The following is a 26,774-nucleotide window of genomic DNA, read 5'->3' as shown; positions in this document are numbered from 1 at the left end:
TCATGGAGGCCGTGTGCTTCCTCCTGTCCTTGCCCCCACCTGCCCCACAGGGACACGGGGAAGTGGACACGGGAGGGTGGGTCATCGTCAGTTTGTCACGGCGACCACTCCAGGCTGGCCTGCCCCACCCCAACATCCACACCCAGTCTCTACCCTCACTGGCCCTAGAAGGACACCTCCTGCCCTCTGAGGGGGGGTAAACCCCCGTTGGGCCTGCAGCCCTTCCTCCACTGCCTGCATGCCCCCCAGAATGTGAGGGGTCCTCACTGGCTGCCCAGTTGGGGGCTGGCAGGAGTGGCTGGTGGAGGGCTGGCAGCCAGGCCCCAGGTTCCCACCTCCGCCTGCTCCAGGTGCCCCCAGCTTAGCTCTTCCAGAAGGTACCCCACCTGCTTCTGAACAGCTGAATCTTGGGGAACAGTGTGGCTCATAACCGTGTCACCTAGAGGTCCTTGGGGTGGGGGACGTCAGCTGTTTGCCTCGCACCTTTTCCTTGCGAGAGGTAGCCACACTTGTTCCGTGAGGCTTGAATGGGGCTGCCCCTGTGTGCAGGGGGTCCCGCCGAGGCCTAGCCTGTCCAGGGCCAAAAGGAAGCCTCAGTGGGGGAGACGGTGTGGGGCGGCCCGAGGACACAGCAGCAAGTGTGGGGAAGCTGCAGACATGTGGGCAACTGGATGCAGCCGTGTCAGGCTGGCTGCACCACACCTGTCCTCAGTTAGGAGCTTTCCCCTTCTGCTGGGCTGGTATCCTGGGAGTCCGGGCCCTCACAGGGCAGGCCTGACGGGCCGACACCATGTGGACACCCCGAGGGCTACAGCGGTGCCTCTGTGCCTCTGCCCCGTGCTCCTTCCCCGGCCGTCAGCCTTACTGCAGCCCCGAGTCGTCCTGGAGCTGACCCAGATGGCCCCACAGCCGGAGCAGCGGGGACACAGGGCTGCCTCCCAGGGCCCCCGCTCTCTGGTGGGGTCTGCACACAGCGATAACTCACTGAACGTGTGCTGGCTGGACCAGGCCTGCGAGATACCCCCATCTCAGGAGAGGAGACCCGTCTGGGGTTCGAGGTCCAGCGGGAGGCCCAAGCCACACCCACCGCCATCAGCTGCAGCCCCTGAGCCCAGGTGGATGGGTGGGGGCGGGTTCGCCACCAGATGGCACCGGATCCCCATCTCCCCTCCCCGCCCCCCCCGCTCGGGGGGGTGCAGGGATGCCAGGCTGTCCCCACCGGGCTGTCCCTGGAGCCTCAGCTCCTGCGCCCTGGGGCGGCCCGGGGCCACACGAACAGCTCAACACTCCCCTGCGTGCCGGGGAGCCCCAAGGGGGACACCCTGCAACCATGTCTGGCCTGGTAAGGGGGGCGGCAGGCAGGGACGCATATATGCCCCAGTGCCAGGAGGAACCCAGCCAACCAGCAGAGTGAAAAACACAGCTATATTTGATTTACAATTAACAAGATTTACAAAAGGGGGTAGGGGCGAGGGCGGTCCTGGCGGAGCTGCTCCCGGACCCCAGCCTGGGCCCGGCCTCCAGGACGGCCTGTCAGACAGGCTGAAACAGACCCTCCGCCTGCTGGGTCCCCTCTGGCCGCCTGGGCCTCGACGTCTGACGTCCAGCTTGACCTGTGAGGTGAGGCCCGTGGTGCGGAGTCCACCCGGGGTGCCAGCGCCCCACAGGGCCGGCCGGGTGAGGTCAGGAAGGCTTCGTACCGCTTCTCTCCTTCCGTCCCAGTGGGACAGACAGACACAATCTGGGTGCCGGGCCCTGGGGGCCACAGGCACTCAGACCTCACCCAGAGAGGCCAAACCCAGGATGCGAGGCGGCTGCTGGTGCTCAGGGAGGGGGAGTGGAGGCCCAACTGCCCCCAACGACCCAGCACGGCTCCAGGGCATAAGGCACGTTTGCGAATCACTTGGTGTGACACAGAACACCTGGTGCTGGTTCTGCAGGAGGGGCTGGTGCTGGCGGGCGCCCGGCAGTATTGCTGAGAAAGATGCTACACACACCAGACACCGAGACAAGGGCTCCCCCGGGGGCGTCTTCCACATGCCCCGGGGCTCTTGCTCTGCTGGTGAAAGGTAAGGGCCTCGCCACTTGGCCTCGTCTTCAGGGGCCGCCCCGTGACTGACACGGGGCATCACGCACCTGTGCCCAGAGACCGTGGTGGCAGAAGTTGGAGGTCAGAGGTCTGTGACTTTGTTCTCCAGCGCAGCCGCGATCTGCTGGAGGCGAAAGGCCAGCTGCATCTTCTGCGCGGCGGGATCCTCCTCCAGGGCATTGATGATCTGAGGGGGGCTCACGTCAGACCGCGGCAGGGACCCAGGGCCCGGGCGCCGCCACCCCTGGGAGGACGGCCCTTACCTCGTCGTAGTACTTCTGCGTGTACTGGTAGAGCTGGTGCAGGGCCACAAGGGTGTTCAGGGAGTCTGTGTGCGCCTGGGGGGTGGAGGTGAGTGTATGACCCGGGGTGGCGGGAGGGCAGACACATAGAAGGCTTCCAGCTGTGGGCTGGCCACGGACACACACTCCCCCAGACACACCGACACGGCAGGCAGGGCCAGCGCAGCACCGCACAGGGCGCATGGAGCCCACGCCTGCCGGCCCATCATCTGCCCCCCCCCCCCACTTCTCTCCTGTAGGCACCACTGGACCCCGCCCCCCTCCAGAGCACAGTCCCTGCCCCACTGGGGGGCCCCCAGCCTGCAGGCTTCGGGGCAGGGGCAGCTGGGGTCCACCCCGCATCTTCTCTCACCCGCGAAATCTCTGCCAAGTGTGTGTTCATGTCCTGGTCGCTGACCTGCACCATCTGTCGGATTCCCTTGTAATAACTGCAGGGGAGAGGGGGTGCGCTCAGGGCAGGGGTGAGGCCTCCCAGGCAGGGTGGGAGCCACCCCCAGGGGCCGAGGGTAGGTGCCAAGGTCGGGCAGAGGGGAGGGCACTCACTCCTCTACCATCTTCTTATAGGTGGAGATCTCCTTGGCGTAGAGCAGCTTGTTGCTGGGGGAGTCCTGGGGGCACAGACAGGAGGGGGTGTCGGCGGGGGGTCCCAGGCCCCACCCCAGGCCCTCGTCCTGAGCCCAGCCTCAGACGCCCTCCCGGCCTGTGGGCTCCACTCACGCGGCTCAGCTTGTGCTCGGTGCGCGTACAGGCGTCCATGAAGGTCTGCGCAATGACCGACAGGGAGGAGTCCACCACCTCGTGAACGTGCACGTCGAAGATGAAGTGCGGGTTCTTGAGAATGTTCACCCAGAACCGGAGTGGTAAACTGAGGCAGGGAGACAGGGAATGAGGGGCTGCGGACCGTGGGGCGGGGTGGGCAGCCGGAGGGGAGCCCCCACCTGTTGGTCTTCCAGATATGGATGGTGTCCTCGTCCTTGATGTCGTGCTTCTCCGCCTGCTCGTCCAGGAAGTCGAAGAAATACTTGACGGCTGGTGGCACCGCGTGTCCGGGTGCCAGGACGCTCTGGAAGAAGTTGTCCACGAACTGCTGCAGTGTGCCCTGCGGGATGGCAGGAGCACTCAGCATGGAGGGGGCGCGGCCAGCGCCCAGCCAGTGCTGGGCCAGCGCCCCCCTGCTGCACCCACCTTGACGGACAGCAGACGCGTCAGGTAGATCTCGGTGATGGCCTTGGTACGCTCCTTCTCCTTCACACTGCCCCGCTTGGACTTGCCCTCATCCACCTCGTCCGCCAGCCGCACCAGGTGCCACACGCGGTTCTCCTCCTCCAGGAGGGCGTGGCCTGCGGGGTGGGGCGGGGTGGGGGTGAAGGACCAGGCTGGAGCCTGGCACCCCCCCTCCCAGCCAGGGCGGCACAGAGCAGGCGCCAGTCCACGCTGAGAGCACAGGCTGAAGGGAGGGACTCACGCTCCCCGGGCAGGTCCGGCTGGCTGTCCTCCGGCTGCTGTGACACTCCCACCGTGGACAGGATGAGCGTGGCTCCGTCCCGGACCTGGGGCACGGCCGTCATGAGGGCAGGCCCCGCCCCGCGCGTGGCCCCCCACGCCCCGGCCCCCCACTCACGTTGTAGTGCATCAGGGTGTTGATGCGCTTCCACCGGCCCTCCCGCTGGGAGGTCAGGTCCAGGTCTGACAGGATCTGGGCCGTGGAGCCTGGACGCCACTCTGGAAGGACACAGCCCAACACCTGGAGCCCGGCCCCATAGAGCCCAACTCCCGCTGGCTATCCCTCCACCGCCGGCCAGCCCTGGGCCCGAGGGCAAGACCCCTCCCTGGGGGACACAGGGACCTTGCTCACCGAGGACCACACTGTCAGCCTTTGGCCAGCGGGAGCACGGCTGCGTGCGGTACACCTGGTCGATGATCTTCTCCTTGACCTGGGAGATGGTGTCACAGTTGAGGACCTTGACTGGGATGGCATCTGCGCCTTCGTCTTGGACGATCACGCTCACTGTCTGCAGGAGGACACAGAGTGAAGAGCCAGCGTGGGGGCCTCGCTCTCCCTGCCCACCCCTGTGGGAGCAGCCCCGGCCCCCCGTGGCCACGCTGTCAGGTGGCGGGGGCAGCTCTGAGACCCTAGGGCACCGGGGGTGGCCTGGCCTGGCCTTGTCCCCACAAGCCCTGGTCAGCAGACTCTCAGGTGTGCCTGCAGCAGCCCCAGACGCCAGGACACGCAGTCTCTCTCCAGACACCCTTGAGCCCCAACAGCTGCGGGGGACTCACAACCCCTCTCTGGACTCAGCTGGGCCTGAGTCCCTGAATGGCCTCTAGCTCCCGGAACGGAGGCTGCCCAGAGCCCAGCGACATGGGGAACCCCGTCTGAGGCCCACCCCCACCCCGGCCCGGGGCTCACCAGGGGTGCGTACTCCACATCATCGCCCAGCAGCCCCGTATCGTTGAGCGTGTACTTGGCCTTCTTCTGCACGGCATCGACGGGCCCCTTCTCCACCTGATGCTTGATGGCCTTGAATAGCTTGTACAGGGGCTCGCCGGCGCTGTCCTGGAGCAACAGAGGGCAGCTCAGCCACGGGGGACCAGCCGGGCCCAACCCCCTGGGGATGCCACATGCAGGCGGACGTGTGGGGGGAGAGCGGGGAGAGCCACCTCACTCCGCAGCCCTGGCAGGGCCACCGGGAACCCACCTTGAGGTACTGGTACAGGCAGATGGACATCCAGTTGGACAACATCCTCTCTACCACCGTCTCGGACCTGAGGGTGCAACGAGGTATTCGCTGAGTGGGGTACTGAGGCCCAGCGGCTCCTCTGGGCCCCACAGTGCCCTGCCAGGCTCAGGGCCCCGTCAGAACGCACACGTCCAGCCTAGACCCCCCCAGCAGCTTCCACCCCGTCCCACAGAGAGCAGAGGCCAAGGGCACCAGCGGAGATGCCCATGCTGCCAGCGCCACCGTGGCCGGCCACCCCCTCCCCACCCACGTGCAGTGGCTGAGTCTGCAGGCGAACCGGGCATGGCAGGTGCCTCACACACACCTGCGCAGCATCAGCTTGGGGTTCTTGGCCACCACGTACTGCTCCATGAGCTCTAGGAAGAGCGTGCGCATGATGTCCGTGTAGTACTCCAGCTTCCCGTGCAGCGCCACTGTCAGCAGGGACGCGAAGTAGACCTTGGCGCGGGCGGAGAACTCGCGCTGGCTCTCCAGGGTGTGGATAAACTGCCAGGGCCGGCGGGGGGCAGGCGGTGAGCGGGGGAGCGCTGGGGGGCTCCCCACGACAGACACCCTGCCCCCACTGCTCCCCTGCCCCGCCCCACCCACCCTGGCCCCACTCACAGTGACCAGAAAAGACTTGCTGTTGAGCAGGTTGGAGAACTGGTACAGGGCCTGCTCTACCACAGACCGCCGCGACTCGGGGATGTCCAGTCGGCCCGTGATCATCACGTCCTTGTCGCCGTCCTTCGAGGGCAGGAAGAAGACGCGGTCGGTGTAGGTCTTGTAGTCCAGCACCGGGATGCCCGCCTCGTGCACATCGTTGGTCTGGTCCTCCATCTCGATCATCAGGTCTGGGGGGAGGCCAGGGTGAGGCAGTCTGCCGCCTGCCCGCCTTCGTCCCCAGCCTTCCAGTCCCAGGAGGTGCCCTCCCCCGGAGACCCCAGTCCCAGCAGTGAGCCTCCCGCCTGGCTGCCCGGAGGCCCTACCTGTGAACTCCTTCTTGCAGCGGTCCCGCACGCTCTCCTCCAGGCCCTCCAGCTGGGACTTGATCTTCTCGTATTCGCGCTCCGCCTGTTGGCTCTTCCTCCTGGGGGCACAGGGAGGTCACTGGGCCTGGCCTGCGTCAGGCTGCTCGCTGGCTCAGAGCCTGCGTGGGGTGCTGTGTGTGGCCAGGGGGCTCACCAGTAGCAGTAGACAGACACGGCAATGACCACCACCATGGGCACGATGACCAGTGGCAGGATGAGGCTGAGTGGCACGTCGCTCGCCCTCGTGTCATACTCCACACGGCCCAGGACCCACTCCCGAGACCCGAATTTCACCTGCAAAGATGGGGCATATGTGGCTGTGATGGAGAACCCCCCCACCCCTGCCCTCCCCTGCCCCTGGGGCCTTGGCACACCCCCCCCACCCCTGCCCTGCCCCTGGGGCCTCGGGACCCCCACCCCTACCCTGCCCCTGGGGCACAGAGCCCCATGACCCCCACACCCCCACCCCAGCCCAGTGCCCACACGACCACACGCACGATGAACTCAGGCAGGTTATGCGTCGTGTCCCTCTTCTGCCGCCGCTTCGGGGGAGGCTGCACCTCGGGAGGCTCGCAGTACAGATCCGTCTCTGTCAGCGTCTTCATGATGCACCGTTCGGCACCAACAAAGGCCTCGGCCTCGTGAAGCGTCATTGCCTTGTTGAGGTTTGTGCCCTGGGGGGAGCACGCGGCCTGGAGGGAGTCAGGGACACCTGGGCGGCCTCTCCTGCTGACCACCCACCCCGCCCCCACCCCTGGCGGAGGCCAGTCCTCACCCGGGCATGGATGAGCTTGTTGACCTGCTTCTTGACGCCCCCCGTGAAGTTCTCAAAGGTGGGGTCGGCCACGTACTCAAAGGCCCCGGCCTCAGTCCTGAGCAGGGCACGGTGCCCGTCCATCTGGATGAGGGCCGTGAGGTTGTAGGCCTCGGGCTCCTCGGGGACCGCCGGGGACGAGAACACGACCTTGGAGTCGTTGTAGAACACGTACTCCGTGCCCACGACCTGCAGGCCGAGGCCAGGCCGTCAGGCCCTGTGGCCCAGGGCCCCTGCCGCACCTCCCGGGGGGCCCGCGTGCCGAGGACTGACCGTCGTGGGCTGCAGGAGCCCGGCCTCCCGCCGCTGCCGCCAGGACTGCAGGGGCTCGGCTATGACCACCATAGCGAATCTCTGGATGAGGCTGAAGCCCTGGCCCGTGACGTTGATGCTACGGCCACCACTGCGGACAGGGGGCAGCGCCTGAGAGGATGGACCTGGGCAAGCCAGCTCCCGAGCGGGTGCCCTGCCAAGCTGTGGCCCCGCCCCGCACTTGGGGTGCAGGTCTGTGCACACGGGCACCCGCGACCGTGACTGTGAGCACCGCCATCTGTTGGAAGTTGGGGGGGCAGCAATCTGGGCTTCTAGGAGAGCTGATCTGGGGGTGTAGTGGGGTTCCCTGGAGGCTCCCCTGCTGCGCAGACCAGCCCCACCATGCCCTCAGGGCCTAGTGGGCAGAGGACGCCTGGGAAGTAGCCGAGAGGGGTGAGCGCACGGTGGGGGCCCCCAGCTGGCCAGGAGGGGAGTGAGGCCACACCTGACGAAGCTTCGCAGTGGTTCGAAGGCCCGTAGCACTGGGTTCTCGCGGTAGGTGAAGAGGACGCCGGGGCTGGGCACCCGGGAGCCCCCGTAGTAAATCTCCAGGGGCAGCTCCCCCAGCACGGACTGTGGGCCGGTGACACACTGCAGCTGTGCCCCAAACTGCGTCCTGGGGGTGGGAACTGCTGATCAGTGCCGGCCCCAGCCCTGGGGTCAATGGGCCAGGTTGGCCCCACTGCCCCCACCCCATCCCCCAGAGATTCAGCAGCCCGCAGACGACACCCACACTTTACAGGGGACGTCGTTGAGGGTCACCCGCACGTCCTCCTCAGAGCCCGTGTCCAGATGGGTGCCGCTGATGGTCAGTGTGGTGCCTCCGGCCTGTGGCCCCTGTTTTGGGTCCACGCTGAGGGGCTGGGGCTGCTGGAAGAGGGGCAGACGCCTCGGATCAGGGCCAGGTGGTGGACGCACGACCCCGCCCCGAGTCCACAGGCGACCCTCGATGGTCAGAAGCCAGGCACTTACCTGGTAGGTGAACTGGACATGGGGTGGTGAGTGACCCAGCTTCCCGTTGACGTCCACCGTGACGCCCCTGGTGATGGGCCCCGCCGCAGCCTCAATGGCACACACGATCCTGGGTGAGGGACCAGCCGGGAGGACGCTCAGCGGTGGGCACCCGCACGTGCCTGGACCCGTCTTCCGCCGCCGCCCCGTCACCCGGCCCCCTGCCCTCCAGGCCGTCTACTCACCGGGTGGACACGGAGTAGCGCTCTGGCTCAAAGGCGCAGTTCTGGCCTGCCACGGTGACCCTCTTGACGTCATCCGCGGTGACCCCCAAATTGGACCCCAAGATCGTGATTCGAATGCCCCCGCCCAGTGGGCCCGTCTCAGGATGGATCTGGAAGGGGCAGAGTGCAGCTGACCCAGCAGCTCAGGTGGGCAGGGCTGCACGGGGGGCGGCGGGGGCGGGCGCAGGAGGCTCACCCTGGTGATGACGGGCGGTGGACACTCGGAGGTGGTGTTGCTGCACAGAGCCTCGTACACGCACCTGCCCTGCCCGGCGCACCACACGCACTTGTACGCTGGGTCGGCCGCCAGGCACAGGCTGCAGTCGCTCCGGCCGAAGGAGCAGTTGTACAGGGTGACTGGACGAGGAAGGGGGGTCAGCGGAGCCGCCCTGCCCATCCAGCCCTGCTTCCCCGCCTGCCCCCCCCCACAAGCCCAGCTGCCCACATACCTTGGAGCTTGCTGTCAACGTTCTTGCCGTAGGACTTGACGTACAGGTGCAAAGGCAGGGTCTCGTTGGCGTCGTGGGAGAGCTGGGGGGACGAGCAGGGACACCCCCTGTACTTCCTGCTCCCACTCAGACCCGGGGTGACCAGTGCGCAGTGGCCCATGCAGTCCCCTCACAGCCAAGGGGCAGCAGGGGAAGGCCTCCAGGTGGGAGGAAGCCAGAGCCTCACAGATGCAGACACCCTAGGCCACACTCCCTCTGCACTACCCCCTGCCTGCCCTGGGGGCCGTACCTTTGGGGTCCGAAAGAAGAAGGTTCCTGGTTCCTGGGCGCTCACCGGCTCCTCAAACTTGAGCAGGTCACTGCCCACGTGCAGAGAGGAACCCTGCAAGGAAGTGTGGTGAGGACGCCCGGACGCCCATCCCGCCCCCGGCCCAGCGCCGACACCTCTCTGCACCCCACACCTGTCACCCCAGCCACCCCATCTCAGGACTGCGCAGCCGCCCCCAGGCATTCCCGCCACGGTCACCACCACGGTGTGGCCCCATCCCGGCCGCCCAGCCACCCGACACCCAAACCATAAAACTCCATCTCCCACTCTCTGCCTTCGTTCAAGGCCCGTCTGAATGACCCCATGTCCCACTGGCTTCTCTGCCCCCAAATACGTGGGCAGCACCTCCCTCGAGTGCTGGGGTCCTGAGCCAGGGGAAGCTCGAGTGAGCACCAGGCACTTTGACTCTGGTTTTGCAAGAAAGGGGCTGTGACCGAGCCCTACAGACCATCCAGCAGCCCCCATGGCCCCTCCCGGGCCCCACAAGTGCCCCCACCTTCACCGTCTCCAGGTTCTTGCCCTGGAAGGTCACATCTGTCTCGTGGTTCATGGGGATGACCAGGGGGCTGGGGTTCAGGAACTGGGGGCAGTTGTCCTCCTGGAGGGAACAAAGCTGGTCAAGGGCTGCCCCGCCAGCACCCAGCAGCCCGGCTCCCAGCTGGTGCCCACAGACGCTCACCATGTGGGCGCGGACGATGCCGTCCTCGGGGTTGGGGGAGGCCTCCCGACACTCGTGGTAGCGCAGGTCCCACTGGCAGGTCCAGCGGTTGCTTGTGCAGGAGATGCACCTGGAGGAGAGGGCAGTGAGGGGTGCCGGCCACGGCGCGGGCTGGGCAACGGGCACCCTAGGCCAGCAGGGACACTCACGGCAGGTTCTCTGCCAGGCTCATGGCCTCCCGACAGTCGTAGAATGGGTACTGGTGGGACGTGAGGAAGGTGTTGTTGCGTCTGAAGCGCAGCTGGATGCTCACGGCCACGTGGTCTGCAGACGGCAGATAGGGACGGCATCAGGCAGGCACCGGGCGGGTGGGCAGCAAGGCGTGTCCCCGCCCCCCGGCTGCCCCAGCCCCCCTGCTGTGTGGAGGCCTCACCTTGGCCGGCCGGTGTGCGAGGAATGGTGTGCGGGGAGTTGCAGATGACCACGTCCCCTTCCACGCGGGCAGCGTGTGCCGGCGAATTCCCGAAGAGGCACAGCAGCTCGTCCTCCTCGCTCAGGGCTGGGAGGGGGCTGACGGTCAGCTGCACCTGGGGAGGGCGGGCGGCTCACAGCGGGGCCCTCCGCCCAGGGCACCTGCCCTCCGCCCACGCCAAGCCCTGGGCAGGGATGGGGAACCCAACTCCTCACTGGGAACAGGCCCCTGTGCTTGTCCCAGGTCATGTGGGCCAGGGGAACCCCACAGAGGGCAGGCTCCTCGTCCATAGCCTCCGCCAGTGGGAGCCCCACCCCGGCCCGGCCCCGGCCCTGCCACACCACGCACCTCGCCCTGCGCCCGTCGGCTCATGTTCTGGGGCTGCGCTCCGGTGACAGCCACACAGGCCTCGTCACGGCTCCACAGCCAGTGGCCGCTCTCCTCTGCCCGAGGGCACTCAACCCTCCTGGTGCATCTACAGGGGCAGGGTGGCCTCAGACCTGCGCCTGCCGGCCCACCCGCCGTCCCCAGCCCCCCGGCCCCCCAGCCCCCCCGGGCACTCACCGTCCCTCGACAACGCACCAGCCGCAGTAGGGGTCCTGTGAGCTGCGGCACTGCTGGCAGCTTGGGTAGATGTGACACTCCTGGACCGGCAGCCGGAACACCTGGGCGCAGCAGCACTGTGAGCCAGGCTGCCACAGGGACCGGCCCCTTGGGGTCACGGGCGAGGGCCCACCTTTATCTCTGAGCCTTAAAAACCTGCTGCCAGCGGGAGGCCTGGGGTCCAGGGGCAGCGGCTCTGAACCGCCCCGCGGCTTGAGGTGCCTGGGATCATGGGGCGTCCGGGGGAACAAGGGGCCCGGCCGCCCTGTGCACCTCGAGACCCCTCAGTGGAGGGGGCCTGGCCCACGTCCCCATGGTCGGGGCCCCTGCCTCTGCTCAGAGCAGACGCATCGCTGCAGCCCGAGACCAGGAAGCGGCCAGACACGGCTCGGGGTGGCACCGAGGCTGCCCCGCCCCCCGTCACCCGCACCCCCTCCTCCAGGGCTCCTCGGCCCACCTTGTCCTGGGTCATGGCGTAGAGACTGGTCAGGTTGGCAGACAGTGCCAGGTCCCGCTTGATTCTCTTGTTGATCTCCACGAGGATGGAGCCGTACTCCGCGGAGGTGCCGTCCGGGGCAAGGTACACCTGCGGGCGGAGGGCCGCGCATGAAGATGGGGCCGTGCACAGGTGGCCCCCGGGAGCCGCCCGCCGCAGCCCCGGGCCTCACCTTGAGGACCCGGCCGTCGGAGGTGCCCAGGAAGGCGACCGTGTGGCCGTTCTCGGTGGTCACCACCACGGCTGTCAGGTTCAGGCCGCCGCGCTGCAGCACGGCCGTGGCTGTGAGTCCGTCTCTGCTGCCCAGCGGGTAGGGCAGGTGCTCCGAGCCGCACGGGAAGCTCTCGCTGGCGCCCTGTGGACCGTGGCGTCAGCTCTGGGCATAGGCCCCGCGCCCTGCTTGAGGCCTCCCAGCCCCGTCCCCACACACGCCCCCGGGGGCCAAGACCCCCCGAGGGAGCGACCCGCGAGTGGGACCCGGCTGGTGACAGCTCGCCCCCGCGCAGGGCGTCCTCACAGCTGGTGCTGCCCAGACACCCACGGGAGCAGGTGCGGAGGCCACGTACCGTTCCGTGGCCGCCACACTGGATTTCGCCGTGGAAGGGCTTGTAGAAGGTGTCTCGGCCCGCCTCCCGGGAGCCGGTGTAGCAGGCGTTGCGGTTGGCCTCCATCTTGGCGTGGACCTCGTCGAGCGGGAACAGACAGAGGCCTGCGCGGGGGCCCCCGGCGCTCCGGCCATCCCTGCTGAACACGGCGTACAGCACCCTGCCGGCACCCGGCCCAGCCACGGAGGCCGCCAGGCACGTGCTGAAGCGGAGTGCCTGGGGGTCGCTGGGGTCGCGGCACTGCAGGTCCAGCTCCAGGTAGGAGTAGTAGAAGGGGTCCTGCTTGCACATGCGAGCCAGGAGCGTGCGGTTCCGCGGCGGGTGCTTGTCCTGCTGGTTGAAGACGAAGAAGACGTAGAGGCCGTCCTCAAAGGCGGCCACAAACTGCTGCGTGTTGGCGGACAGGTACCCGGCCTTGTAGGTGGCGTGGTCCGTGTAGGCCTCGAAGGCCTCCCTGCCCTCGGTCCGGTCCAGCAGGCGCGTGCTCACGATGATGCCGTTGTCGTGCGGCCCGTTGCCTTTGCCCACGAACAGAACACGCTCGCCGCCAGGGCTTGTGGCGCTCACCAGCCCCACCGTGCTCACACTCTCGTCGTTGCTGGCCACGAAAGACTTCTCGCCACTACCGTCCTCGTAGAAGAGCAGCGTGGAGATGTTGTTGAGCGCACGCAGGGCACAGATGCCCTTGAAGAGGCTGCCGCACTCGACCAGGCGCTTCCCGGGAGGGTCCAGCAGCAGGAGCTGGTTGACGTTGTCCGTCTGCACAGCCTCATGGCACTGGCTCGGCTCAATGGGCGGCGTGCACTTCTTGTTGTCCAGGGCCGGGCCGGTGGCCGCCTGCTGCTCCAGCTGCAGCTCGGCGCTCAGCTGGTAGAGCGCGTTCACCGCCCCCAGGTATACCACGCCCGACGCCTCGTCCACCACCAGGTGGTTCAGCTCCGTCTCGCTGCGGAACATGTCCAGCTTTCGGGGCCGCAGTCCTGCACCCGTGACCCCCAGGCCCAGGAGGGTCAGCGCCCAGAGCTGCAGAGCCATGGCCCCCCGCTCCCTGTGGGAAGAAAGCAGGATCAGGGGAGCCCAGCCCGGAGAAGGCACATGGAGGAAGCAGCCCCTCCAGGGCCTCTCCAGATACCCGCCCCCCAAGAACCAGAATGTAGGCCAGAGGGGGTGCCGGCCTCGAGCCCACCCCAGGGGGACCCAGTCCCTCCCTGCCTCCCGCACAAGGGACTGGGCGCCCTCCTCTCCATGGAGACTGACTCCCAGACCTTCTCGAGAAGCTCAACCTGTAACCCAACCTAGAGCTGGGGGACGGGCTCTCTGGCCACCACCACGGGAGCTGCAGGTGTGTGTGGCTGCCCCTGGGGCTCACACACCTCCAGGGCCTCCATACCTCCAGGTCCTCCACCTGCGAGGCAACAGAGCACCTCCTCTGGGAGGTCCCCCAGGCATTCACGCGTGTGCTCTCCCCACACCCTAGGACCCCAGGGCTCCAGCTGATCTGAGGGCACCCAGACCATGAGCCCCAGTGCACAGGCCCGGGCCAAGAGGGCACAGGCCTGGATGTGCCAACCGCTGACCACACACCTGTTCTACACCTGACTCTCGGAACGTGGTGCAACCTCACAGGAAACACAGGGACCCAGAACCTCAGATGGAAAGGAACTGGAACCAGCTGTGTGAACTGAAGGCCCCCACTTTCCTCAGTCGTCTCTACTCCCCACGTGGGGCTCGAACTCAACCCCGAGATCCAGAGTCACACGCTCCCGCCGATGCTCCTGCCGACGGAGCCTGCCAGGTGCCCCAGGACACACGAGAGCCACTCGGACCACAGCCCAGCCCTGCCTCCCCATCCAACACGCCAGCCAGCCCGCCCGCCAACCCCCAGGCCCTGCCAACCCCCAGGCCCGGACCCCAGGGGGCAGGACCCCGGGAAGAGTTTCCAGGAGCCGCCAGCCCTCGAGGGGGGCCAGGTCAGGCACATACGCAGGCCCAGGCGTCCGTGTGTGAGGGCTGAGCCACTGAAGCCAAGGCGGACAAAACGTCCCCAAGTTAGAGGACGTGAACATGTGGTTCTCCCCCCAAGTCAGGCACGGGGCCGGGGAGACCCAGCAGGGCTGCTCGGCCTCTAGACCTCCTCCGCGCTGGGGGCTGGGGTCCCCCAGGGACCTGCTCCATCCTGGTCTGAATCCCCTGGGCATCCATCCTCTGCTGGGCCCTGCCTCCCGGGAGCCCCCGGCGCTCCGGCCTGATGCCTAGGGGGCCAGACCGGGCAGCGGAGGGAAAGGAGGGCCCCAGACAGCCCGTGCTGCCTTGCCCTCCCTGCATGTGCCCCCACTCCTCTACCCTGAGAACCCCTCTTCCAGGAAGGCCGAAAGCCACGTGCTCTGCTCCTGGGCCACAGGAGGCTTCGGAGCGCTGGCTTTGGGCAGGGAGGGCTGTGCTTGCTGGCATGAGCCGGCTTCACCTCCGCACCAGACTCCCTTCTCTGCTCGGGCCACCAGGCACCCCTGACCAGGCTGTGTCTTGTCTCCCCCGCCACCCTCCATTCTCAGGACCACGACCCTCCTTACCCCCTGGAGCAGTGTGTTGCAGTACAGCCTGCAGTGCTGCCGGCCCCCTGGCTGCTGCGCCACAGAACCCCCACCCAGGCATGAAGGGGACACCGCAGGGACCCAGGAGGGCCCCTGGCTGCCGGGGGCAGAGGCTGGGCAGGCGGCAGGAGAGCCAGAGAGGCCCCAAGGGGGTGACAGGGCTGGGGGACGGCCAGGCCTTTAGTCAGAGCCGGCAAGGTTTCAGGAGCCCGACTCCCAGGCTGCCCTCCACACCGAGGCCGGGCGCTGGGCACCCGTGGGCACTTCCCGGTGCCTGGTCCCTCCCTGTCCCTCCCAGGGAAGTAAAGGGCCGGGGGCCCGCCCCCTCATCCAGGGCCCGCCCCCTCGTCCAGCCCCCGCCCCGTGACCCAGGGCTGCGTCTGGGCCCAAAGTCCGCTTGGCGGCGCCGGCCAGGGCGACAGGGGTGGGCCTCCGAGCCCCTCGCCTCCCCGGCCAGGCCGCCCCCACCGGCCGCTCACCCCGCTCACCTGGCCCCGCGCCGCTGCAGACCCTGGCCCAGACCCAGACCCAGGCCCGGCGGCTCCCACCCGCCTGCTGGAGCGCGGAATGAAAGGAATGTTCCCGGGGCCCAGGGAGGGAGTGTGGGTGGGCGGGGGCGGGAACAGGGGCGGGGGCGGGGCCGGCGGCGGCGTGGGCGGCACAGTCCCCAGTCCCCCAGTCGTCCCCTGACCCCCATCCCCCGGCCCCCACCCAGTCCCCGTCCCCCTCCCTGTCCCGGCAGCAGTGATTCCCCCCCTCCCCTCCCCCATGTGGACCCTCTGCGGGTCCGCAGGCTGCCGGGACTGGAAGCCACAGCAGGTGGGGAACTCTTGGGCCCCGCTCCAGCTCGGAGCCTCCCCCAGCCCTGCTAACTCACAGCCTTGGGGGGGACCCAAGAGGCAGACGGGTCGCAGTGCTTAAAAAGAAAGCTGCGGTCTTCTGGTCTTCCTCCAGTTAACATCCGTGTCACTAGTCCCTCAGCGGGGAGGCCAGCGCGGTCCCCCCAGGGCCCCGGGTCTGGGGCAGCATCACTGCTAGAGCTGGACCAGATCCTGCCCAGGGTTCCTCAGGGTGGCGGCCACCCTGAGGCTTAAATCCCAGCGTTCCGAACTCACCCCGCACCATGCGAGAGCCCAGATCACCCAGGGTGGCAGGAGGGCCCTAGGTCAGAGGCAGCGGCTCCCTCCCCCCTTCCTGGGCAAACAAAGCCTCAGGTGACCCACCTGACCAGGAGCTCAAGCCTGTTCCAGGCGCCAGGCACAGCCGGCAAAGCTTCCTGCCCCTAGTGTTCCTACTGTTCCTGGAACGGCGCTTCCTGTTTTGAAGGCAGCCCCAGGACCCCTGGCTCACCGGGGCTGGCGGGGATTTCCTCAAGGGCATCGGCGGCCTTCTTCCTGGCTGCGGTCCAGAGGTGCACTTCCAAAAAGTTGCACAAACTCTGGCTCGTTGCTGGCCCAGAAAAACGTCTGGGCAGGCTCGCCTTCCAGAGCCCAGATTCGCAGCCCTCGAGACCCAGAAGACCCAGAGCCTGGCGCCTGCCAGTGTCAGCCAGCGTCAGTGGAGCCCACCCTCCCGAGGAGAGCAGGGCCTCGGGGAAGGGGGGACGGGAGGTGGGAGGGCTGCTGGCAGCCCCCAGGGCCAGGGCAGAGGGAGAGAGACACAGAGAGACAGAGAGACACAGGCCGCACGCACAGGGAGGGTGGGGGAGAGAATCTCAAGTGGACTCCAGGCCGGGCGTGGAACCCAATGCGGGGCTCGATCCCAGGACCCCCAGCTTAGCCGACGGAGCCCCCCGTGCGCCCCAGGGCCCAGCCAGACCGGAGCTCAAGGTCACCCACCACCGGTGGCAGGGGAGGCCTCCTCTAGCCTTGCCACGCGGCGGCAGCCCCCTCTGCCTTCCCCAGGTGGGGCCCAGCCTCCACTCACCCAGCCTCCAGGAGTCCAGCTCAGTCTCCGCCCTGCGCCAGCATCAAGATTCTCTAGGAAGCAAAGGAGCAACAGCGGTGTCACCCCAAGCCTGGCCTGCCTCCGACCGTCCACTCCACGGCTGGAGGGGGAGCAGCTCAAGGGGACACCTCCGACCTCCTCTGCCCCCTGCAGCCTGCTCCCAGCGCAGCCCTTCCTCAGACACCGGCCACCGGGTCCCTCCGGCCACTGGGTCCCTCCGTCCGTCCGCACCCCAACCCCAACGCGCACAGCATGTGGCCTTTCCCGGACACAAGCATGGGAGAAAGGGGGCAAGGACCAGCTTCCTTTTGTCATTGGTCTGTGGCCACCAAGTGCCTTTTTTCAGCCAGGTAGGTGTATTTGGTTAAAACACAAGTTGCTTTCTGAATAACAAGCAGGCGGGTGACCCCGAGCTCTACTCCCAAGCCGTGTGAACTTGCCTCACTTCCCCCCTGTGAAACGGAGACAGTCGTGAGCTCCCCGGGGACTAGTGATTCATTCACGAGAGCAAGAGCTAGCCTGTCACTGCAGCAGCCCTGCTCCCGTGTCCACCGCCCCCCCGCAGGGGACGCCTGTCCACGGACACCGCGATGGCGATGCAGCAACCACCGGGCACCCAACCGGGGGACCCCAAAACACACGCCCGGCCGTGCAGGGGGTGGCGGCAGCACGGGATTCCTGCATCTCTGTGGGTCTAACTGCTGAGAAGTTGTAGAAGCCGCCTTTCAAACTGAAAACAGTAGTAAAGCCTGGGGGCAGGGAGGCCAGGCCTCGGTAGCAAAAGAACTTCATTTACCAGTTTCGGAAAAAGTCTCACAAGGACATGTTCCCGCATCGTCTAAACGCAGAGGCTTAACCACCGGACGCTAATGGGTGCCTCCCCCAGCATCCCCCCCCCCCCCCCCCCCCCCCCCCCGCCAGCCCTGGCCCTAGAGCCACCACCTCTCCTGGCCAATCCCAGCCCCCACCCCCCAGGACCAGCCCCAGCCCCACCCCCCAGGACCAGCCTACACCACGGGCCCCAATGTCTGGGGCAGCACTCGCCAACACAGAGCCGTCCCCCCACATCCCTGCAAGGCTGGGGCAGGAGCCGGGGCAGATCCGAAGGAGACCAGCAGGGGCGGAGCAGGGGCAGGGGCTCGCGCTTCGGGTGCAGGGCTGAGGCGCAGCCTTGGTCAAAGGAGCCGGGGCCACCCCACAGGCAAACTCAGGGGTGAAACCCCTGGTCAGGAGACGCAGCCTGGTGAGGAAGCAGCCGGGGTGCACACGGCCTCCATGGCCTGCCCTCCAGTCTGGCGTCTGTCTGTCTGTCCGTCCGTCCAACCATCCGCAGCAAAGGTGAGGGCGGCTGCCTCCCCCCGGCCCACGCACCCCGCGCACCAACACCAGGCTCCTCCAGCAGACACTTCCGGCAAGATGAAGCCTGGGCCCGTCCTTCCTCAGCCACCCCGGCGGCCGTCCCACACCAGGGTGCCTCTGCCAACTCCCCAGCCGTGCCCCCCAGCGCCCCCAACAGCCAGCATCATGGGCTCTCAGGACGGCCACTTTCACTTCCCTCAGAAGGCAGCTCACGGGATCACAGGCCCCGGAGGCCTCGGGCCCCCCACCTCATAGTCTCACACCCACTGCTCCCCAGGCGACAGCCTCAAGGGCAGATGGCTGGAGCCAGGCTTTCGTTTTTTTTTGTTTGTTTGTTTTTGTTTCCAAGATTTTACATTGATCTCTACACCCAGTGTGGGACTCGAACTCACAACCCCGATCAGGAGTGTCACACTCCATCCCCTGAGCCAGCCGGGTAACCCCGGAGCCAGCCTTTTGGATTCAAACTCATGCTCAGTCGCTTTCTATCTTGGTCAGGTGGGTAGTTCACAAGGCCACGCTGTGCCTCAGTTTCCCCGCGTAAAGTGGGGGTGATAACATCGACCTCAGTGAACTGCCAGGAAGGGTAAGCAAACCCTATGGAAATCCTAGGGCTGTGCCTATGGGAGGCGGCACTCTGGGGGACTCGTCACCACCTCTGCTTTGCCACCCCTGCCCCATGGAATCCTGAGATAGCCACCCTGAGCTGGCCTGTGTGACAGTCCCCTGTCCTCTAGGGTCTGGGTCATCCCCGACGGGCCTGCCACAAGCGCATCTGCACCGGGATGTGCACCTGCGCTGAGCCAGTGCCTGGGGAACCAGCAGGTGCCCTGCAGCTGACCCCCAACCTCACACACGGCTGTCTCCTCCCACAGGCGGGGCAGACGGAGCAGGAAGCAGGCGAGCTGCCAGATGGGTCCCTGTGGTTTCCCTTGGGTGCCATCTCCCTCTAACCCATGGTCCCCAGGGCCCTGGCACGGGCAGGTTCTGCACCCCCCACACCCCAAGGAAGGTGAACAGAAGGCACCCGAGAGGCGGGTGCCTACAGCCCCCAGGGCTGGGTCAGCCCTTCTTCCCAGGACGCTCTTCTCTGCTTCCTGCTAACAGCAATTGGGGAGGTGGGGTCCAGCTTGGGGGCGGCCCCTGGCCAGGCCAGGATGGGGGGTGGAGGGGGCCCAGAGGCCCGGGGAGCACAGGCGGGGGTGGAGGGGGCAGGTGTGTGGGGGGGTGAGGGTCAGGTGGGGGGGTCCAGGTGGCGCAGGTGGGGGGCCGGGTGGGGGGGGCGAGGGGAGCCCCGCCGGGCGGGGAGCCAGCCTCCCGAGCCGCCCCTCCCCCGCCCCGCCCCTCCCCCGCCGGCAGCTGGCAGCCTGGGGACCGGGCCTCAAGTCTCCCGACGAAAATGCAAATCTGCAATTAGCGGGGAGCGTTAAACAAATCAGAGGAAACAAAACAGGCCGAAGCGCCCGCAAATCGCCGGCAAATCCGAGCCTCGGCTGTTTCCAAAACAAGCGCGAGGGGGGGCGCGGCCGGGGCGGGCGGGGGGTGTGGGGGGGCGAGCGGGGGCCGGTCCGAGGGGCGCGGAAACAATGGGGCGCGGGTCACGAGGGCGGGGCGCGCTCACCTGCTGCCGGCGGCGCGGCGGCCGCTACCTGCGCGCGGGTCCGGGCCGCGCCACCTCCCCCGCCACCCGGCCCCCCCGCCGCCCCGCGACCCCGACCCGGGCGAGGCCGAGCTCCCGCCGCCCGGGCACCGAGGGCAGGGGCGGGGCGGGCGGGCGGGGCTCCAGGGACACACTGACGTCGCAGCCCCAGACTTGCGTCAGCGCCACCGGAGCCTCCCACTGGACCCCTCGCCGCCGGTGACGCTCCTACCTGCCACCCTGGGGCCGCCCTGGGCGCCGGGAGTCCGGCCTCTGGGTCCCCGTGGCGAGTCCCCACGGCCCAAGACCCCAGCACGGCGAGCACCCGACGGAGCCGGCCGCGGTGGCTTCTCAGCAGCCCAGGAGGGGTGAGCGGGGCCGCCTGGTCCAGCCCGGCCCTCAGGTGTCCCCGGGGCTCGCTCAACAAAGCCTGTGTGTGCTCGAGCCCCTCCCTCCCCACGCCTGCCCTGCAGCCCCTGCTCTGCCGCCCCTGCAGGTGTCCAGGGACAGCTCCCTGCAGCACCTCCCCATGCCCCTGCCCTGCATCCCCTGCGGGTGCCCACGGACAGCTCCCTGTTGCCCCTCCCCACGCCCCTGCCCTGCATCCCCTGCAGGTGCCCACAGAAGGCTCCCTGCAGCTGCCCTGCGGCCCGGTGGCCCAGAGAAGCCGGAGAACAGTTCCGGTGGCTGACAGGGCGCAGACCCTCGGTGCAGGCAGCAGTCGCCAGCCTCCTTGGCCCCCAGGCCCTCAGGGCAGCGTGGGCTCTGTTAGACTCGGTGCCCACCACCACCCAGCCCCTTCCTCCCGAGCCCCAGCCGCCCACGCTGAGGCCCTTCAGGATGCGCCCACCGGCCAGGGCCCAGGTTGCTGCTAGGACAGCAGTGCTTGCTCACGGCCCCACAGTGTCGTGCTCTGCACCAGACTCCGGCCTGTGGCCCGCTGACCCGTCCCATTGCTCGGCCCAAAGCCCGACAGCTTCCTGTGTGCCACCGAAGCTGCTGTGTGCCCCCCACTCCGCGCTCACAGAGCCCCAGCAGATGGCAGGGACCGGCCTTGCTTTTACGCGCGTGTGGACATCCTCCCGAGATAACCGGCGGGTGGCCTGTGGTCGGATAGCCACAGAAGGATGGGGTAAGGTGGGGAGGGGCCGCCTGAAGGTCGGACCCCACAGGGTGTCCACAGCACAAATGAGGCATGCAGCCACTGCATGGGTAGGAAGAGCAACTCGGACGGATGCCCAGACACAGAAGGGCCCCCAGCGAGAGGCTCAGTTCCCTCGTGCCCCACATCCATGCAGGAGGCGGAGGGTTCCCAGCGCGGCGGGTGGGAGCGGCTGGCTCTGACGCGGGGCCTCTCTGCCCATGCCCCTCCAAGAGCTGCTCCCCTCCGAGCTTCTCCCACGCATCTGCCCTCCCAGGCTCACCTCACAGCTGGCTGTGCGCAGGCCAGGGCAGCCTGAGGCTCACAGCAGCTGCGGGGCAGCTGCGGGGCGTGGAGCAGCCCCCGCCCCAGCCCCCTTCCTGGGCCCAGCCCCCTTCCTGGGCCGGGAGTGGGGGTGGGGCGGACGGGGGGGGGGGGGCTGCCGCGCGAGTGAGGAGTAAGCAAGGCCTGTAATCTCCCCATCAAGTCTGTCAGCGCCTCAGCGGTCACCCCAGCCCCGCCTCCTCTATCACTCCCGAACCCCACAATTAGCCCAGGGCGCCGTGCCAAGCCGCCACACCAGCCACCTCTCGCTCACGTGACCGCACACGTGCAGGCACACTCGTCTGGGACGCCCACGAGGGACCCTGCCGGCGCCCAGTGCGTCCCCAGGACAAACAGCGGCGGGGAGGAGCCTGGGGTACCCAGCGCTGGGGCCACCCCGTGCTGGCAGGGTGGAGGGGCAGGGCCCGTACGCAGGCCGCCTGCTGCCAACCAGGTGTCCAGTGGAGGCCAGGTTGGGGGCCCCGCCAGACGCACAGGGCTTGGGGTGCTGGGTGGGGCCTGGGCCAGGCTAAAGGTGGGGCGGCAGTTGGTACCCACAAAGGAAAACGGCCAGAGTTTGGGGAGGGAAGAGGGACCGGGAGCCCAAGCGAGGAAAGGCCCTGCTCAGCTGGAGGGGAGCTGCCTGCGACGTGAGGCAGGTGCTGGGGAGGCACCAGGGTGGCTGCGCTCTGGGGGGCGGGGGGGGCGGGGAGGTGGGCGCTGGCCTCCCTGGGAGGCACGGGACGAGGCCCAGCTCCCTGAAGCCCCAGCGCCCCTCTCCCTCCCCTTGGTCTCCCATCCCCGATCAGGGGGCTGGGCAGGGGCAGGTGGACCACGCAGGACCCCCCACCGCGCCTTCTCCACCAAGGCCTCAGGCTCTGCGGACAGCCTGCAGACAGCCTGCGGCAGGGGTGGGAGCCTAGGATCCACGTGCAGCCCAGAGTCCCCACCTCTCTACAGCCGGGCCCACGTGGCCAGGTCCCCTGTCTTACCAGGCTGCCACTCCGGGGCCCCTGTACCGCAAGTGCCAAAGGCTTGCTGCAGCCCAGGACAGACCCAGGCCCCCAGAGCAAGGGCGGGGGTGGGGGCACAGCAGGCGGGGACAGCACCCTTCCCGTCCCCCATGCTGCCTGCTGGGGCCTCTCAGGACCTCAGCGCACCCTCAGCCTCCAGCAGCCAGCTCGGGGTCGCTGCGGACTGGGTCCGTGGCGTGCAGGCTCAGGGGACAGGGATGGGGACTTGAGGGCCAGCCAGAACTGCCCTGGGGGCACATGCCCCGCCGGGTGGCTCTGCTGACACAGGTGGGTCCTCAAGGGCTCCCCGTCCAACAGTTTTCTCTCTTGCTTTTCCTGGCAAGGGCGCCCAGCCAGGCAGCATTGGGCAGAGATCTGAGCTCCCCACTGGGCCTGTCCATCCCGGGCCTCACGTGGGACCTGCTGGCCAGCGGGCGCCACCCCGGGCTTCAGTCTCGGTGCAGCAGCGATATGTTGGGGCAGGGCTGCTGGCAGGGCTGGGGGCAGAATGCAGGCTGCTCCCCAAAGACTTCCTCTCCCTCGCCGTGGCCCCGGGGCCAGGACTCTCCCAGCACTGCCAGGTTCAAAGTCACGCCGTCCCAGGGCCTGGAGACCAGGGTGTGGACGCCGGCTACGCCCTGTCCCCAGATACCCCATCCCAGCCCGGGAGACTCTCGCACGCCCAGCACGCTGCTCCCAAACACTTGGGGGGTGGGAGAGTAGCCACCAGCCACATTGCATCGTGGCCCCGTCTCTGTGTGAAAGGGGTGCTGGGATGTGGGGGGGTGCGGAGACCCCTGAGAGAGACAAAGCGGGACACAGATGGCCAGCTCCAGGTGCGGGCCAGCCCTGCCCGCGTCCCTGTGAGCAGCCTGGTCACCGTCCTTGGCCACGGTAGGCTCCTTGGGGGCCCTGGGTCCAGCCACTGTTATGACTTTGTGAATCATGCACGGAGCAGACGATCAGAGACCCATGTGGGTGGCCTTCGGGCAGGACGGTGGCCTGACTCAGGGCCGGGCAGGGAGGCCTGGGCAGCTGAGGGAACCAAGGTCCTCCTGCCCGCGAGGCAGAGGGAAGCAGGCACCCGTCAGGAGATGTGAAACCAGGAGGGGAAGGGCGTGTGGGGTGGGGTGGGGGAACCAGAAGCGCGCCGCCCCCCCCCCAGCTGCCCCTGCTCCCCCAGCTGATCACAACGCCCAGATCCCAGATCCCAGATCCCAGATCCCGGTCTCAGCCTGTAATTTGAGTCCAAAGACAATTAGCCACAGGCGGCCCCACCCCACCCTACCCTCAGCCCCACCCCAAACACAAACACCCAGGAGGCTCTGGACAGACCTCTGCCCAGCCCCAGCCCGGCCCAGGCCCTCGCCCCAGGGAAGCGGGTCCCCCCCGCCCCCCCCCCCCGCAGGACCCCCGCAGCCCCTCCACAGGGCCAGACTCGGGCATGGGTTCTGGTCGGATCCGCTGGCCTCAGCCTCCCCCAGACCCACACCCATGTCCAAGGCAGGGGTGACCCAGGAGGCTCCTCAACAGAGGAAAAACGCTCACAAGCACCCCCGCCGGCCCCCAGCGCCCCGAGGCCGGATGACCATGGCTGCAGCCCTTGCTGGCACGCCAAGGTGGCCCTGCCTGGGTCAGAGAAGGGGCTCCGAGGGAGGGTGCTGGACCCCATGGTCTCTCCCCACCAGAGCACCCCTCCCACCCAACGTCCCGGGGCTCTTGGGCTCTGGGGCCAGGGCGCACGCGCCCGCAGCGGCCTGAGGCCTGGGGTGCCCTCTTGGGAGGGGTGGGCCGAGGCCATCTGGAGCCCTCCCCAGGCCTCCAGCCCCCTCCCCGCCCCCTACAGCGCTTTCCAATCCAATCTCTTCCGCTCCACCGGCCTGGGCGAGGGCCAGGACCCCGGGCTCCCCGCGCCGCCCAAGCTGCCTGCTCCGGGACAGTCCCCGCTGGGCTGCCGGGCACCGGGCACAGGCTCGGGGCAGGCTCAGGCACGGACCCTGGGAGCCCACCCAGTGGCGGCCGTGTCCTGGACGGAGACCCACGAATGCCTTTGGTTGGTTCCCCTGGGAATCCGGGGGTGTGGGCTGGGCGGTCAGAGGCTTGGGGGGTCTGTGCGGCCCTCGGTGGCTGGGGTGGGGGTCTCGCCTGGAGCAATCTAAGTCCCGCCCCTACCTGTTCCCCGTCATCCCTGGGAAGCATCAGGTGTGAGTAACTCGCCAAGGTGTGTCCCTGAACCTGAACCCGCAGCGTCCCGGGCCGTCAAGCTACGTGTGCTGGGGCTGGAAGGGTCCCCAGCCTGGGCCTCCCCGCGCCCCACCCTGAGGACAGGACCTGGGGCCCCTCCAGCCCTGGGGCCCCTCCAGCCCTGTGGCCCCCCTGGAGGGGCCTGGGTCCACTCCAGGCCACCAGGCAGGCCTGCTGGGGCAGCCTCTAACCTCCAACCCAAGGGTGACGCATCCACTCCCTCCCACCCCGCCCCCGACCAGTCTGAGCAGCCTCGGGGTGGCAGAGCTGCCCAGACTTGCCCTTCCGTCCCTCCCTCCCGGTGCTCTCAGCCCTCAGCCCCGGAAGTGGATGCCTCTCCCAGGGCTGCAGCCTCCCCCCTTGGGTGGCTGGACACGGCTGGATAATCCAAAATAATTCCTTTTTGGCAGGCAGCCGGCGGAGGAGGGGGGACTCACATTCCAAACCCTTGTTTTTCTCAGTCACTTCCCTCCTCTCCTGGAGCAAGGAACCCCTGGCCAGACCTCAGGCCTCCTGAGGGGCCCACCCCAAACACCGAGGTGCTCCCCCCTTCGCTGTAGCGATCTGGCAAGAGGTGGGGGGCTCAGATCTGTGGAGCCCACTTGTTTGTCCTTTATCTTCTCTGGGAGTTCCTAAAAGCTGAGACGACACAAAAACACCCAGCAGGGTCAGCCAGGGACCCTCACCTCGGGGCGGGGGATGGGCTCTCCACCAGCTGCTCCACCCCGACTCCCAGACTGCGTGTGCAGGCCCCACCAGGGCAGCGTGTGGGCTGCGGGCTCGGGTCCCACAGCGCCCTCCACCCTGCTGCTCCCCCGGCCTCCATGGGGCCCAGCACTAGGCTGGGGGAGGCCTCAGGGGCTCCCTGCGCAGGAACAGGCCAGAAACCCCTCCAGGCCCCAGAACACGCCGCTGGCTTTGGGGCCCAGCTTTGCCCCCAGTCCTGACCCCGCAAAGACCATGGGGAGCACAAATAGACCCTTTCCTTCCTTTTCCAACTTGTTAGGAACAGCGGCTTTAGCGACGTGGCAGGAAGCTCGGGGCTCAAGTTTCGGGACCCCAGAAATCTGCTAATCAGCCTGAGCGCGGAGGAGTGGGAAGGGCCGTCCAGGAGGGCTTCCCGCAGGAGGAACCCCGCCGAGGTGGAGCGGGAGCGAACGCTCAGGGCCGGGGTAGGTGCCTGGACCACGCGGTTCTGGGGCTTCCTGGGCTCCAGAACGACCCTGAGCCCACACCGGCCAGCAGACCCGGGCGGCCTCCGCAGGCCCCGAGGACAGGTAGGCAGGCCGGCCGTGACACCAGCTGCCCTAGTCCCACCTTCTGGGCCCCGCACAGCCCGGGGCGCGCAGGGTGGTCCCCACCAGAGGCCCCGGGCGGCTGCGGAGGCGCAGGGCGGCGGGTCCAGCCTCCCCGGAACCGCGGCTGCGGCGGGGGCGGCTGGGTCGGGGCCGAGCTCCGGCGACCGGGAGACTGCACCCGGCCACGGCCCGGTCCGCGCAGGCGGGAGCGTGGGCGCGGAGGGAGGGGAGGGAGGGGCGGGAGGGCGAGGGGTCCCTAGGGCGCTGCGCGCGGGGCTCCCCGGGAACCTCCCCCCGCCCGGCGCCGGGCCTCGCCGGCCACCTGGGAGCCCGGGGCACACGGACCGCCGAGGCCCGATCGCGTCCGCGGGGCGGCAGCGGCCCCGGGTCCCCCGCGCCGCGGAGCGCCGACTGGGACCGGGCGGCGCCCACGGCGAGGCCCCCCGCTTGCCCCGCACCCGCGTCGCGGTACCTGCACGTCCGCCGCCGAGGCTCGATGGCGCCCGGGCCGCGATCCGCGCTGCGCTCCGGCCCGCGCGGCTGCCATGGAGACGGGCCTTTGTGTGGCCGAGGAGGGGCCGGAGCGCGCGGGAGCAGCCGCCCCGCCCCCGGCGGGGGAGGGGGAAGGGGAGGGGGGAGGGGGAGGGCGGGGAGGCGGCGGAGGCCGCCGGGCGGGGGAGGGGAGGGGGGAGCGGGGGAGGGGAGGGGGGAGCAGGGGAGGGTCCCGGCCCAGCGGGTCCGTCGCTTCGCCGTCACCCGGGTTCCAGCCAGCTTCTCGGCAGGCGGTGGGCATCCCCCGTCGCGTCCAGGCCACCACCTCTGCTGTCCCCCAGGGGGTCCGGGGACTGCTGCGCCCTGACCCACTCCCAGGCGCCACAACCCCCCCCTCCTCGTGAGAGGTGCTCCCCAGGTCCAGCCCCCAGGTCAGCAACAGGGCTCACCTGCCAGCTCCTGCCCAGGTTGGGGTGCTGAGCAGCAGCTGGACACCCAGGGACGAAGGAGGCCATTGCCCAAAGCCTCGCTCCCCCCACGATGCCCCCTCCCTGGCCCGTCCTTCCAGCACGCTCACTTCCTCCTGTCCCCTCCACACCCTCCAGCACCTCC

The 26,774-nt window shown here is 68.4% G+C and overlaps 1 protein-coding gene across 5 annotated transcripts; it reads right to left on the bottom strand.

Moving 5' to 3' along the window:
- Window positions 1-1,406: 1,406 nt before the first annotated feature.
- PLXNB2 (plexin B2) lies at window positions 1,407-26,633 on the bottom strand. 5 transcript variants are annotated; one of them, XM_072843396.1, is made up of 37 exons: window positions 26,612-26,633; window positions 16,632-16,684; window positions 12,076-13,162; window positions 11,682-11,864; window positions 11,471-11,599; window positions 10,975-11,075; window positions 10,759-10,885; window positions 10,372-10,525; window positions 10,148-10,262; window positions 9,960-10,068; window positions 9,777-9,878; window positions 9,242-9,334; window positions 8,953-9,034; window positions 8,700-8,860; window positions 8,465-8,613; window positions 8,241-8,349; window positions 8,002-8,138; window positions 7,714-7,884; window positions 7,230-7,359; window positions 6,918-7,145; window positions 6,640-6,834; window positions 6,297-6,436; window positions 6,101-6,201; window positions 5,736-5,965; window positions 5,437-5,618; window positions 5,091-5,157; window positions 4,802-4,948; window positions 4,247-4,403; window positions 4,013-4,113; window positions 3,857-3,941; window positions 3,577-3,731; window positions 3,330-3,490; window positions 3,109-3,256; window positions 2,935-2,999; window positions 2,744-2,819; window positions 2,353-2,427; window positions 1,407-2,276 (listed from the first exon to the last, which is right to left on the bottom strand). In XM_072843396.1, exons 3-37 carry the CDS (start codon window positions 13,147-13,149, stop codon window positions 2,172-2,174), a joined length of 5,544 nt encoding a protein of 1,847 aa, XP_072699497.1. In that variant the 5' UTR covers window positions 13,150-13,162; window positions 16,632-16,684; window positions 26,612-26,633; the 3' UTR covers window positions 1,407-2,171. The 5 variants fall into 5 exon arrangements, with proteins under 5 accessions (XP_072699497.1, XP_072699496.1, XP_072699500.1 ...); XM_072843395.1 differs by lacking the exon at window positions 26,612-26,633 and adding an exon at window positions 26,143-26,281; XM_072843399.1 differs by lacking the exon at window positions 26,612-26,633 and adding an exon at window positions 26,143-26,281 and having other exon boundaries at window positions 6,640-6,816.
- Window positions 26,634-26,774: the final 141 nt, after the last annotated feature.

This window comes from Canis lupus, chromosome 11, assembly GCF_048164855.1.
Source record: "Canis lupus baileyi chromosome 11, mCanLup2.hap1, whole genome shotgun sequence".
NCBI lineage: Eukaryota > Metazoa > Chordata > Mammalia > Carnivora > Canidae > Canis > Canis lupus.
This window is presented reverse-complemented; position numbering and strand designations above follow the sequence as displayed.

Coding starts and splice junctions, on each gene's coding strand:
- PLXNB2 (XM_072843396.1), bottom strand. CDS start 13,149: ATGGCTCTGCAGCTCTGGGCGCTGACCCTCCTGGGCCTGGGGGTCACG. Junction 10,263..10,371: donor TCGCACACCGGCCGGCCAAG/GTGAGGCCTCCA, acceptor TGCCGTCTGCAG/ACCACGTGGCCGTGAGCATC. Junction 6,202..6,296: donor GTGTCTGTCTACTGCTACTG/GTGAGCCCCCTG, acceptor CTGTGCCCCCAG/GAGGAAGAGCCAACAGGCGG.